The sequence below is a fragment of the Zosterops lateralis genome (assembly GCF_965231275.1).
Source record: "Zosterops lateralis genome assembly, chromosome: 28".
NCBI classification, from domain to species: Eukaryota; Metazoa; Chordata; class Aves; order Passeriformes; family Zosteropidae; genus Zosterops; species Zosterops lateralis.
In genome coordinates this window covers 1762099-1774768 of record NC_139788.1, presented here as the reverse complement: position 1 = coordinate 1774768, position 12670 = coordinate 1762099, and the positions used below count along the sequence as shown (strand labels likewise).

The window sequence follows — 12670 nt, the reverse complement described above, 5'->3', positions numbered from 1 at the left end:
CCAAGGCCGAGCGCAGGGACAGAGTCACTTCCCTGGCCCTGCTGGGTTCTTGGTACAGGACAAAGGATGTACTTGGTACTTGGTACTGCCAGGGTGAGGGTGCACAGTGTGAAGGTGTCACCACCGTTTACACACAGCCCACACATCCCTGTGCCTGTGGAGCAAACAGTGTAGCTGTGGGAAGGATGGGGCCAGCACCTGCTTCTGAGAAGAGACCCCAGTGTAGTGAACCCCAGGACCCTCAGCACTCATCACCCAGGTCTTGGCACTCTCCTCTGAACTCCCCACCCAGCGCTCAGCACCTGGCACCCCAAACCCTGATCCCCACAACCCACACCCAGCACCTGGCACCCCACATCCCAGACCTGACACCCAGCACTCTGCACCCAGCTCTCAGTACCTAGAACTTGGCACCCTGCTCCTCACATCCCACACCCTGTTCTTCATTCCCCGCTCCCCGCATCCCGCAGCGCTGGGGCCGGACTGTGCGGTGCTTCTCGCCCAGTGCCGCGAGGGGGCAGCAGCGCCCCGCGGGAGTTCCCGGGTGGCCCCTGGTGGCCCTGGGTGGCCTTGGGTGGTCCCGGGTGCCAGGACCCTTCCTGCCCACTCTGGCTCCATCCCGGCTGATCAGCGGTGCCCATATCACGGCGAGGTCACCACCGATGGCCCCCAAGCCATCACTCCGCAGCACCTGAGTGTCCCTCCTCATTTGGGGACAGCCATGCTGAGGAGGACAGGCTGATCACACCCTGTCCATACTCTTTTCTGCTTTACACTGGCTACTCCAAAGAGCCGACTTCAAGATGCTGCCGTGGCAATGGGCCCAGCTATACACAGGGCTTTTCTTCCTCTCCACCTCTACCAATGGCAACCCTCTCCTGTCCCTTCCAACCCCTTTGCACTGGGCATCAGAGTCGTCCTGGGTTCCCAGGGATGAAGACAAAAGGAAAAGTCAGCACATGCTTTCAAGGAAGTGCGGAGATTCCAGAAACTGTATCTTCACTAGAGAGGTCTGAGAGTATTTTTGAGTCCATGAAGAAGTTCCCATAGGGCTCTGCTGGGCTCTCCAAGTGCTCAGAGCAGGAGCTGCAGGCTCCCTCCCTCCCACTGCTCGTAGATCTGTCATTGCCAGTTTTACACCGGCAGAGTATTCACCTGTTTTTCCTCTGGCATACCATATATTTAAACCAGTAGCCCAGCTCAGGTGATTTGTGGAAGTGTGGTAAAGTCCTTTAATGAGAGGCTGTGCCCTCAACACCCTGGGCATTATTCCAGGATGCTCAAACCCTTCTTGAGCATAACCCAGGTCAGCAGTGCAGAAATGAGGGCCCTGATTGCACATCCTGTATTAACAATCCTGCCTTTTGCCTGCTGGCCACCTCAAAACTGCCACAAACATTTCACTGGAGGATGTGACTCAGGGTGTCCTGCCTGCCTCCCCCATGGCTGAGGGGACCCCAGAGCTTGCTGAGCACTTGGGGGCAGCTTTTACATGGGGAAGATAAGGAGGGCTTTTTTTCAGCCCTGAAAGCTGTTTATTCTTTACAGCACACTGACAGCAGAACGGAAAGGGCCTTTTCCTGAAACTGGCTATTTATAAACAGCCTGCGGTGCTGAGCCTTCCCTTGCAAGAGGCCAGGGACTCTTGCAGCTTTTCTTTTGCTGCCTTGAGCTCACCCAGAGATCCTTCAGACAGGAGTGAACAGAGCAGGTCTTGCTGCCCATCTGCTGGAGGCACGCTCCAGTACCGACAGCTTGGAGCAACTCTTTGGAAATGTCAAACTCCAGTGAGTACCTAATTCAGCCCTAAATCCCTTGGCTGTGCAGTTGGTGCTGTTCACAGCCTGGATTCTTACAAAGGCTTTTGCAGGAGAAATTGGCCATTTGACACAGCTGGGGTTGTCCAAAGGGACAGATCCCCGTGGTGCCCGGGCAGAAATCAGGAGCTCTTGTAGTTCTGACTTTCCAAGATGCTGAACAGTGCATTGTTCATTGCATTCACACACTAGAGGTGGGATTTGGCTGCTCCAAGAGGTCTAAAACACAGCCTTGGAGCCTTGGCTAACTTTGCTTCTCTGTTGTGTGAGTCAGCACAGCCACAAACCCATGGCTTCAGCACAAAGAGCAAATTTATTCCCACTACCAAGCTGTCCCCAAAGCAACACCCAGGCAGAGGAACACAAACTTGGTCCATGCTGGAGGAGCACTGCTCTGCTGCTTACACTGCTTTATCAAGGCTTATTCCCAGCTGCAAGGTCAATGGAGCATTTACAATCCTCCTCACCAGGCTCCTTCTTTTAACTCATTGCTCCCAACACTTGTGAAAGGAGAGAAATAGGCACTGTCAAGTCTCATCTCCATGAGATGCCTTTCTTTGGATTTTACCCAGTTTGTGTTGGGATGCTGAGCACCACTTTCCCTCCCTTCCCTCCCTGTTTTTGCCCCAGCAGTGGCTCTGTGGGCAGTGCTGAGCTCCTCTTCCTTCAGGGACACTGGGATCCTCTTTTGAACCCTGCCAGAAACTCTGAGGAAGCTACAGCTAGGTTTAATTATTAAAGTTACTGTTCCTTTCCTTGCCTAGCTGTGCCCTCTTGACAAGCCAGGTTTGCTCTTGGCACTGCTCACAGCACCACAGTGTCACCTGTATTCTCCCACCTGTAGGGATGTGGTGGATTTTGGTTGTGGCTCTGGCACAGAAGGCCAAGTGTGCCTGGCAAAACCCCCAGCACAGGGGTTTGGATGAGAATTAATGAATTAAATAAAACCCTCTGTCCATCTAAATAATTAAATAAAACCCCTCTGGAGTTTATTTTGTGCTGTTGAAGAAAGGCAGAAGTGTGCAGAGGGATGGGGAAGACACACAGCTCTTCAGCCATGCAGGGAGAGCCAGACTTCCATGGGGAAATCTGCTTTCTTTTTACAGCTGAAGCAGCAAGAACGGACCATGGATCAGAGCCAACAGCGTGGGAGATCAGAAAACTTCTGCATTGAGGTCTCTTCACCCTCCTGGTATTTCAGTGGTCATGAGCAGGTCATGAATGTTTGTAGCAGGCTGAACTTGCAGAATTCCCTGGAAATGTGAACTCAGGGATATTTTTGGCAAATCTGGAAAGGAAATAATAATCCATCCGGAGGCTGCAGGATGCAGCACAGCCCCTGCACATGGAAAGGTCCCACTGCCTTTGAGCTGCACACACACAACTGACACAGGACTTGGCTGGCTTGTCAAAACCTTCCTCAACTCACTACGGTGCCTTGCAATCAACTGAATTTTGTATTTACAGTTGAAACAGGAAAAGCAGGACTTGGTCCATACCTTGGTGTAGCAATTATGAAGCAACATAACGGCAGAATGTAACCAGCATCTGAAAATCGGGAGTGTTGTAATGTGCTGAACAACGACCTGCTCCAAAAGAGCCCCTCAGCGTGGAAATGCTGCTGAGATGGACCACGGTGTAACCACTGGCTTTCTAAACAACAGCATGGTATCAAAGGCTGGAGGTGCAGATCCCTGTTTTCCCTCTTCTTCAGGGAAAAAGCTGATCTGGGAATTGGGCTGGGATCAGATGATTGTGAAAACAGTCACAAAGCTTTTACTATGGGCTTAGTCCTTTGCCTCTGGAATATCACTTGGATTTGGCAAAGAGCTGCTTTCCCTAATCCCTATTCATGCAGAGACATGTGGAGGCTCCTGGGAATCTCTGCTGCACTTGGGGCTTGGGTCCAGCAAAGTGGGAATACTCCACAGTGGGATCCTCAAAAACCTGGCCTGGGGGAGTGATGTGGAGCCCTTTGCATTGCTCCTTCTGACTGTGATGTCCTTGCCCATGATCCAGACACCTGAGAGGTGAAACAGCAGGTCAGCAGGCACGAACCAGAACCTTGTCTGTGCATCCATCCACACCCTGAGGTCTGAGCTGGCCCCTCTGGGTGGTAGATGGGGACACGTAGATGAGTAGTGGCAGTGCTGCTCTGTGCAGATGGTGGAGAAAGTGCAGCAGGAGGGCATCTCTCCTTATCCCCAGTCTTGGGCATCGCAGGGCACGTTCTGTGATGTGTCAGAGATGTGTGTGAGCTCTTCCCTGTGTCACACACAGACAATTCACTGTGTACTGGTTCCTGCCTGGGGAGAGTGTTTTGCAAAAGGCCAAATCTGCCCTGCTGTGACTCCAGACTCCATTTGGTGCATTGGTAATAACAAAGAGGTGAATTGTTACCTATTTCTCACACTGTTTTCCCTGGACAAACTTATTGCCTGGTTCTTTGCCCTGCTACTGGCATTGCAGGGTGAACCCAGGAGGAAAGGAAAGGAAAGGAGAGGAGAGGAGAGGAGAGGAGAGGACTGCCTTTTGAATGCAGTGTATGTAAGCACAGTGTATGAGGTGCACCTGAACATGGGGAATTTCCTCACACATGGCACCTCCATTGATGGCAAAGGTCAGGAATAGGAGAAAAGAACATTTTCAGCCTCAGGCTGCTGCTGCTGGATGTGAGTATTGGGAGCTGAAGGAGGATGTTCCTGGGTATGTTCTATCTATGTTCTTTGCCTGCCTCTGATTTTCTCATCCCTACCCAGTGCCATGGCAGTGCAGTGAAAGTCACACCAGCCCTCACAGTCCACTGCACTAGGCAGATATGCTTTATTTAAACTTGAAATAAGCTGTTTTCTGGAAAGCCCCAAGCCCTCTATTCTAAAGATTTGGCTCTTACAGAAGAAGCCAAGAAAGCCTCTGCTGCAGGTGCCAGGGTTTGTGTGATGGGGATCCTTAGCAGCCAGCTTCCATTCAAGGCAGGTGCTGTGACTTGTTTTGGGAAATGCACAGGATGACATCAGGCATAGCTATAGTTTTATTTTTACAAGTGGTCAGCATTTGACCAGTTTTCTAGAGGAGAAAACCACATCTGAGACAGTTCTGTTGTAGCCAAGAATATGAAAGTTATTTGAATATTTCTTAGTAACTGTGTTTTGGACTTTTAGAGTGAGGTAAATTGTAAAATCCCCATTTCTTCCTCACCCCTCTGGAAGTCCAGAAGATTCATGGGCAAAGCCAAGATGACACAAGAACAAACTGTATTCTTACTCTGGCTATTTTGAGAAGGAACAAACACCCCCACAAGTGTGCAGAGGAACAGAGCAAAGCTTACCCCTGCTCAAAAGGCTCTTCTCTAAAGGCTTGAGGACACAGCAGTGCAAAAACTGAGGTCGTGAGGAAACCAAGGGATAGAACTGGGGCACAGGTTTTAGAAATTGGGTATTTAGGCAACACTGGCACTTGGATTTTAGATCTTTTAGATCTAAAGAGTGGGAGAACCCTCCAGTACATGTAATCGTGGCTAGAGTATGGTTTTAACCCTTGGGAGAGAGATCTGGAATCTCTGCACAGGTCTCCAAATATAGTAGGTGAGTGCCTGTGCCAGCCAGGAACCAAAGGAAAGAGAGAAATTAGGAAAGAAGAGCAGCACAGCACTAAAACAAGGTTCTAAACAAATCCCCAGGCCAAAAGTGAGAGAGAAGCCTCCAATACATGTAAACATGGCTAGAGTATGATTTTAACCCTTGGGAGAGAGATCTGGAATCTCTGCACAGGTCTCCAAATATAGTAGGTGAGTGCCTGTGCCAGTCAGGGACCAAGGGAAAGGGAAAAATTAGGAAAGAAAAGAAGTACAGCACTAAAATAAGGTTCCAAACAAATCCCATCCCCTCAAGTTTTCCAAATCTCCCTGGACAAAGCCCTGCCCTGCCTCTGAATGCAATCCTGCTTGGAGCAGGGGATTGCACTGAGTGACCTCAAAAGGTCCCTTCCAGTCTAAATATTTCTGTGGTTCTGTGATGGATGTTGGGAATATAGAACAACCAGACCTAATTATAGCATTGGAGAAATCCATGACACATCTATCCACAGCTTAAAGCAGAGCTGTTCCCTCCCCCATCCCAAAAAGGCAGAAAAAGGGCACAAAAACGTGATCCCAACCTACAACAAACAGTGATTCTTGGACACTCAGGAGGGAACATCTCAGGAGCTGCAAAATCATTACTGATGTGGAGAAGATGAATGAGAAATGATTGGGAATTTGGGGACAGCAGGTTTAAAATGAAGAGGAGCTTAGAGAGCTTAAGCTTCTTACAAAGACCTTGATTTCTCCCCTGTGGATTTCATTGGCACAAGACATGACTGAAGGAAAATGTATCTGTGACCTAAAAACAAACAAACAAACAAACCCAACCAACCAAAAACAAAAACCCTCAAAAAAACCCCCCCCCAAAAAAAACCAAAAAAAAAAACCAAAAAAAAAAACCCCAACCAAACCAAAAAACAAACAAACAAACAAAAACAACAAAAAAACCCCCCAAACCATTAGAAAAAAACCTCCAAACCAAACAAAATTCCCCCTGTTTCTGAGCCAGGAGCCTTTGAGTCAGGAATGTTGCCTGCAGAAACACCTCTGTTCACTCAGGTTTGACCCTGCCCTCTGCTAAATTTGCACAGATCTCGCATCACACTTGGGAAAAATAATTCCCCGTCACCTTCTCCTTTCACTTACATTATGAACTTCTCTTGCTCAGCTTCTTCCTGACTGAGAAATCCCAAATTATTCTGTGGCTTTTTCTGAGAAACATTACTCTGCCTCAGTTGTTCTCCTTCTCTAGTTTTACATTATCATTTTTCCCTAAACAGACCAGAATTTCTGAAAATTCACCATCATGGGCAATGCACAGGATGCAGCTGAATTGTCTATGGGTGCTGTAGGGCATTCACTGTTTGATTTTTACTTTTCATTCATCTCCTAATGATTTTCCAGCTTTCTTTTTGCTCGTCTGGCTCTGTCTGAACAGCAAGCTGAGTTTTTCATAGAAACATTTATTGCAGCACTAAGATCTTTGCTGAGTAGCCAGCTTAGAGCCCAGCACTGTGATGGAATCAAGGAGGATTAACCCTCCAGCCATCATTTTTGTATTTACCAGGCATTGCTCACCTTATTGCCTGGGCACTCACTGCAATGAGCAGTGAGACTTTCACCTTTGTCACTCTACATCACCCTGAGAGGACATGGGAGACACACAGGGATGGGGAGAAGACACACACAGGGATGTGGAGAAGACAGGCACAGGGATGTGTCTTTCTGTGTTTTCACACTCACACACTCCCAGGGGCTGCCTCAAGCCCTGGACATCACACAAATGGCTACAAAACCTATTTTGGAGTGTTACAGAGGATCCAGCCTGGGTGGGGTTTGAAAGCCTCTCTTCTTCCACCACACACAAAGAAAAAAAAAAATCTCCTGGTACTTCAGAGAAGTGCTTGTCTGTAAACGCAAACTCTCCATGTGAGGAGTTCACTTCTATGCCCTCAAAGCTCTCAAACTGATGGGCGCTGTCATTTATTTATTCATTCAGCAGCAGTGTGCAGTGCTCTGCAGAGCCTGGCAGAGCTTTGGGGATCACCCAACAGAACTTGTCCAGCCCAGCTAAAGCAACAGGCCTCTAGCAGAAGTGATAAATGGTTTTGACCTGGGTTTTCTAGAAAATCACACTTAACAGGGTTTTTTTTTTTTTTTTTTTTGGAGAAATTAAGAGTTACACGCTCAAGAAGCATTGAAATAATCTCAACTGAGCCTGCTGGGACAGACTACCAGGAAAATCCTGACTGTGAACCCCCAGTCACTCCAAATTATCAGTTCTGACTTAAATCAACAGCACCTCAGTGCACTGCATAACCCTTGGAGAGGATGTACAGACATTTTCCTCTGGGCATCAAGTGCCAAGGATTTATCACACAGAAATCTATCCCTGGGCAAGCTCTGCAGAAACTGCTGAGTTGATAATCCTCATCTGTGGGCTGGACACAACTCCCCACTTGTAACTGGGACACACTGGTGTGCTTCCCCAAAGTCTAAACTCCCCCCACAACAACTGACAGCCTAGAAAACACTTATTTTGTGCTTGAATTACTTTTATTCTGAACTTGCCAGCTCTTCACTGCTTTACCTACAGCCTGCAGCTGCACACAGAGGTAACAAAGTCCTTCCAGCTCTCCAACATTGCCACAGAGCTGACAGCCTAAACAGAGCTCTCCCACCTTCAACAAAAGCTCCACCAGTTATTTTTTGACCAGGTTTCCAGGCTGCACAGGCACAACCACCAAAAGGATGGGACTTGAGTTGTGCAAGGAACAAGACCAGGGGACATTGACAGTTCAAAGTGGTTCAGCCATTCCAATAATAAAATCCACAGCCCCATTGCTGCAGGGCAGGAAAGGGACACTCTGGTACATCCCTGAACTCTGCAAAGGAACGGGCTGGAAACCCTTTAAAAAGAAAAATCTAAGTCCTGTAAGAGTAGGAGACTGCTGTCTTGATTTTTAGAGCCTTTATGGTATAGAGAACTGCAGCAGAGAGCTGCTGGCAGACCTGCAGCCCAGCTGTCAGACCTGCACTCTTGTCTGAGCAGCTCCAGATGATTTTAAAGTCTTTTCCAGCCCAAACCATCCTGTGATTCCATCACCTGGCTCAGCCAGCAAAAGCAGCCCCTCTGCAGCAGAGCACCACCATCCACAGCTGTAATTTCTCCCCAAGGCAGAGAAGGAGCAGCTCATCCTCCTAGCCACACTCCAAGGACTTAATTCCAAGCATTAAATTAGAAACCAAATCCTTCCAACTCCAGTATCAGATGTGGAACACAAAGAACCCACCAGCAGGAGCAAAGACAACACTTTCCCCAGTGTTCCACAGCGTGGAGACGGGCACTGAACAAACTCACACGGGCGATATTTCAGTTTTTATTCTCAAATCCATCCGTACATTCCGAGCCGCCCAGGGCTGGCAGCACCAGGGGGCAGCAGCAGCCAAGAGACAGCAGGAGCTCCCCCAGGGAAACAGGAGCCAGGGCAGGAAACCAAACCCCGCCGCCTTTCCCATCTCACCTTCTCTGAGAGAGGGGAATTAGAAATCGAATCATCTTTATCACATCCAGAAAGGTGTTGGATTTAGAGTCCAGCATAACCAGTGACTATTCAGCTTGAAAACTAGCCCAAGGCTTTTTTTTTTTTTTTTTTTTTTTTTTTTTTCCCCAAAGCCAGCATCTTAAAGCTGCAGTGCTCTCCAAGCATCTTTCCCAGCAGTCCCCAAAAGCCAAATAACAAAAGGAGCCCTTGCGAATAAATAATCACAGGAAAAAATAAATAAGATTAGAACTGAAATATACAGTTGCATGGTCTTTATTTGGTTTCAGAGGTGGAGGAAAAAGAGTGGAGCCAGACTGCAGCTTTAAGCCTGAATCAACCTTGGTGAATTTTACAGCTGATTGGCAGTACAGGTCTGAGATCTGAAGTTCCAAGGGATGAACATTTAGGCACGAACGCACACCCTTCCCCAAGGCAAACTTTATTATTTTTTTTTTGTGAGTTAGATTTAAAAAAAAAAAAAAAAAAAAAAAAAAAAAAAAAAGCCTGCTATGGGGAAGTGCCCCTTCCCGAGCTGAACACAGACATGACTGAAAACCTATTTACTGTCACAGGAAAACATCCCGACAAATAACTAACCCCGGCCGTGGTTGGAAGGGAGAACTGGCTCAAACCATGCACAGGGGAGACAATTCTCTCTCAGGATCCTTCAGCTCCACTGAATCCACCAGCAAATCCAGGCAGCAGCAGGGCTGCCAGCTGCCTAGTGCTGCTCCAAGCCTGGCTGAGGAAAGTCGTAAGTCCATTATTTCTACTTAAGCCAGAAATCCTTTTAATGTCATTTAGAGGCAGTTCTACAGCAGGAGGTGTTGACTCTGTTCTCTGTTGTTTTGGGGGAGCATCAACTCCCTTCTCCAGAAACTCCCACATAGAAAAAACAAACAAAAAAAAAACCAAAACAAAAACCACACAGAAGAGAAAAACAATCCATTGCAAGCCAGTGTCCGATGATTGTCCCTTTGGGGAGGGCAGGGGAAGGGGAGGAGGAGGATGGCAGGTGGGGGAAAAAAAGTCAGAAACAAACTCAAAAAAAAAAAACAAAACAAAAACCACCAAGACACAAGGAGGAGCTCAAAGCCCCCTCTCAGCAGCTGATGGCACTGGGTTGCTGTTTGCTAACAAAGTCTGAAATGAAGTCGAACTCGTTCTGTCCCAAGAACAACTCCGGCAGCTCCTGAATCCGGTCCAACCCCAATTCCAGCACCAGGGACGTCAAAACCTCCTCGTCTATGAGATCAGTGTCCATAACATTCAAGGTCAGCGCGGGGGCGGGGATGTGCTGCACCCCGGGGTGCTGCCCCGGCCCCACTCTGTACTGCTGAGCCCCAGCACCCATGGGCCCATTGCTGATGCCCAGAGGGTGTCCCTGGTACTGGGTGTTGAGTTTTTGTAGGTGCATGCTGGCCATGAGCTGCTGTGCTCCCACCGGCCCCACGTACTGCTGCTGCTGCTGCTGCTGCCCGGGAGCGCCGAACATCATCGCGTTGTGCAGCTGGTGGTGCCCCATCTGCGCCGCCAGCCCGGCCCTGGGTCTCATGGTCCCCTCCATGGCGCTCCCTCCGTAGGGCATCATGTGAGCGGCGCCTGCGGGGAGGCTCCTGAGCACGTGCTGCCCGTGCTGGGCCGGGGGTCCCTGCAGCCCCAGGCGGTAGCTCTGCAGCCCGGCGCCCCCGTGGCTCATCGGCATCATCATGTGCTCGGCCATGGCTGCGGGTCCTTAAGGGGCTCCACGAGGATGCTGAGCCCCCACCTCCTCCTCCTGGGGAGGGGAAGGCTGTGCTGTGCTCCGCTCCTTCTGCAGGTGGGAGAAGCTGCTGGGAGTCCCGGTGGGTCCCGGAGCCGGGCTGAGCCGCGCTGGGCTCTGCGGGCTGTGCCGGGCTGGCTCAGGCACTGCTGGCTCCCGCAGTTATAGCGCTGCGGGCGGGGCGGGCCGGGGCGGCCCCGGCGCCCATTGGAGAGAGAGAGGGAGGGCCGGCCCCGCGGCGGGCTCGGGGCTGGCTCTGCACGGCTCCGGGAGTGCCGCCAGTGCAGCCCTGGGACAGCGCCAGGGACGCACGGCAGCTCAGTGGAGTCATTTCTCCAGTGCCTTCCTCCTCCCCGTGCCCCTGCCCGGCTCTGGCAGTCCCGTCATTGCATCCCTGTGACACCACCAGTCCCACCACTGCATCCCTGTGACACCTCCAGTCCCATCACTGCATCCCTGTGATACCTCCAGTCCCATCACTGCATCCCTGTGACACCACCAGTCCCACCACTGCATCCCTGTGATACCTCCAGTCCCACCACTGCATCCCTGTGACACCTCCAGTCCCACCACTGCATCCCTGTGACACCTCCAGTCCCACCACTGCATCCCTGTGATACCTCCAGTCCCACCACTGCATCCCTGTGACACCTCCAGTCCCACCACTGCATCCCTGTGACACCTCCAGTCCCATCACTGCATCCCTGTGATACCTCCAGTCCCATCACTGCATCCCTGTGATACCTCCAGTCCCACCACTGCATCCCTGTGATACCTCCAGTCCCACCACTGCATCCCTGTGATACCTCCAGTCCCATCACTGCATCCCTGTGATACCTCCAGTCCCACCACTGCATCCCTGTGACACCTCCAGTCCCATCACTGCATCCCTGTGACACCTCCAGTCCCACCACTGCATCCCTGTGATACCTCCAGTCCCACCACTGCATCCCTGTGATACCTCCAGTCCCACCACTGCATCCCTGTGATACCTCCAGTCCCGTCACTGCATCCCTGTGACACCTCCAGTCCCATCACTGCATCCCTGTGACACCTCCAGTCCCATCACTGCATCCCTGTGATACCTCCAGTCCCATCACTGCATCCCTGTGACACCTCCAGTCCCATCACTGCATCCCTGTGATACCTCCAGTCCCACCACTGCATCCCTGTGATACCTCCAGTCCCACCACTGCATCCCTGTGATACCTCCAGTCCCACCACTGCATCCCTGTGACACCTCCAGTCCCATCACTGCATCCCTGTGATACCGCCAGTCCCATCACTGCATCCCTGTGATACCTCCAGTCCCACCACTGCATCCCTGTGACATCGACAGCGGCACATGGAAACTCAATGGGGTCGTTCTCCACTGCTTTCCTCCTCCTGGTGCCCCTGCATCCCTGTGACATCCCCAGTGACACACGGCAGCTCAATGGAGTCACCTCTCCAGTGCCTTCCTCCTCCCAGTGCCCCTGGCTGGGTCTGGCAGTCCCACCACTGCATCCCTGTGACATCCCCAGCGACACACGGCAGCTCAATGGAGTCGCCTCTCCACTGCCTTCCTCCTCCCAGTGCCCCTGGCATATCGTCCCTGCATTTCTTGGTTTCAAGTGTTTGATGAGTCTTAGCAGCCTGATTCTGCATGTAAACAATGTGTATTCTTAGAATTTATCTGTATGTTTTGCATTCTTGTTCTCTGAGAGAGAGCTTGACTGATGGTCACAGTGACCAATGGAGTCAGGAGGTTGTGACCTCCTTGGGCCAATCTGGGCCCTCTGTACAAAATGTATAAAAGCTTTTGGAGTCAGATAATAAAGAGCCTTCCATGTTTGACCCTGCTGCTGCCTGCTGTCCTCTGGGAGGGTCCACACCACGTCACAACGTGTTGCCCCTCTAAAGGCAGGGGTAACACTGGCTGGGTCTGGCAGTCCCACCACTGCATCCCTGTGACACTGACAGCGAC

The 12670-nt window shown here is 50.7% G+C and overlaps 1 protein-coding gene across 1 annotated transcript; it reads right to left on the bottom strand.

Moving 5' to 3' along the window:
* Positions 1-9180: 9180 nt before the first annotated feature.
* CITED4 (Cbp/p300 interacting transactivator with Glu/Asp rich carboxy-terminal domain 4) lies at positions 9181-10831 on the bottom strand. The gene has a single exon (XM_083879601.1). It carries the CDS (start codon positions 10663-10665, stop codon positions 10045-10047), a length of 621 nt encoding a protein of 206 aa, XP_083735727.1. The 5' UTR covers positions 10666-10831; the 3' UTR covers positions 9181-10044.
* Between the last annotated feature and the right edge of the window lie 1839 nt (positions 10832-12670).

Excerpts from the sequence above, each read along its gene's own strand:
- CITED4 (XM_083879601.1), bottom strand. The coding sequence starts at position 10,665 with ATGGCCGAGCACATGATGATGCCGATGAGCCACGGGGGCGCCGGGCTG.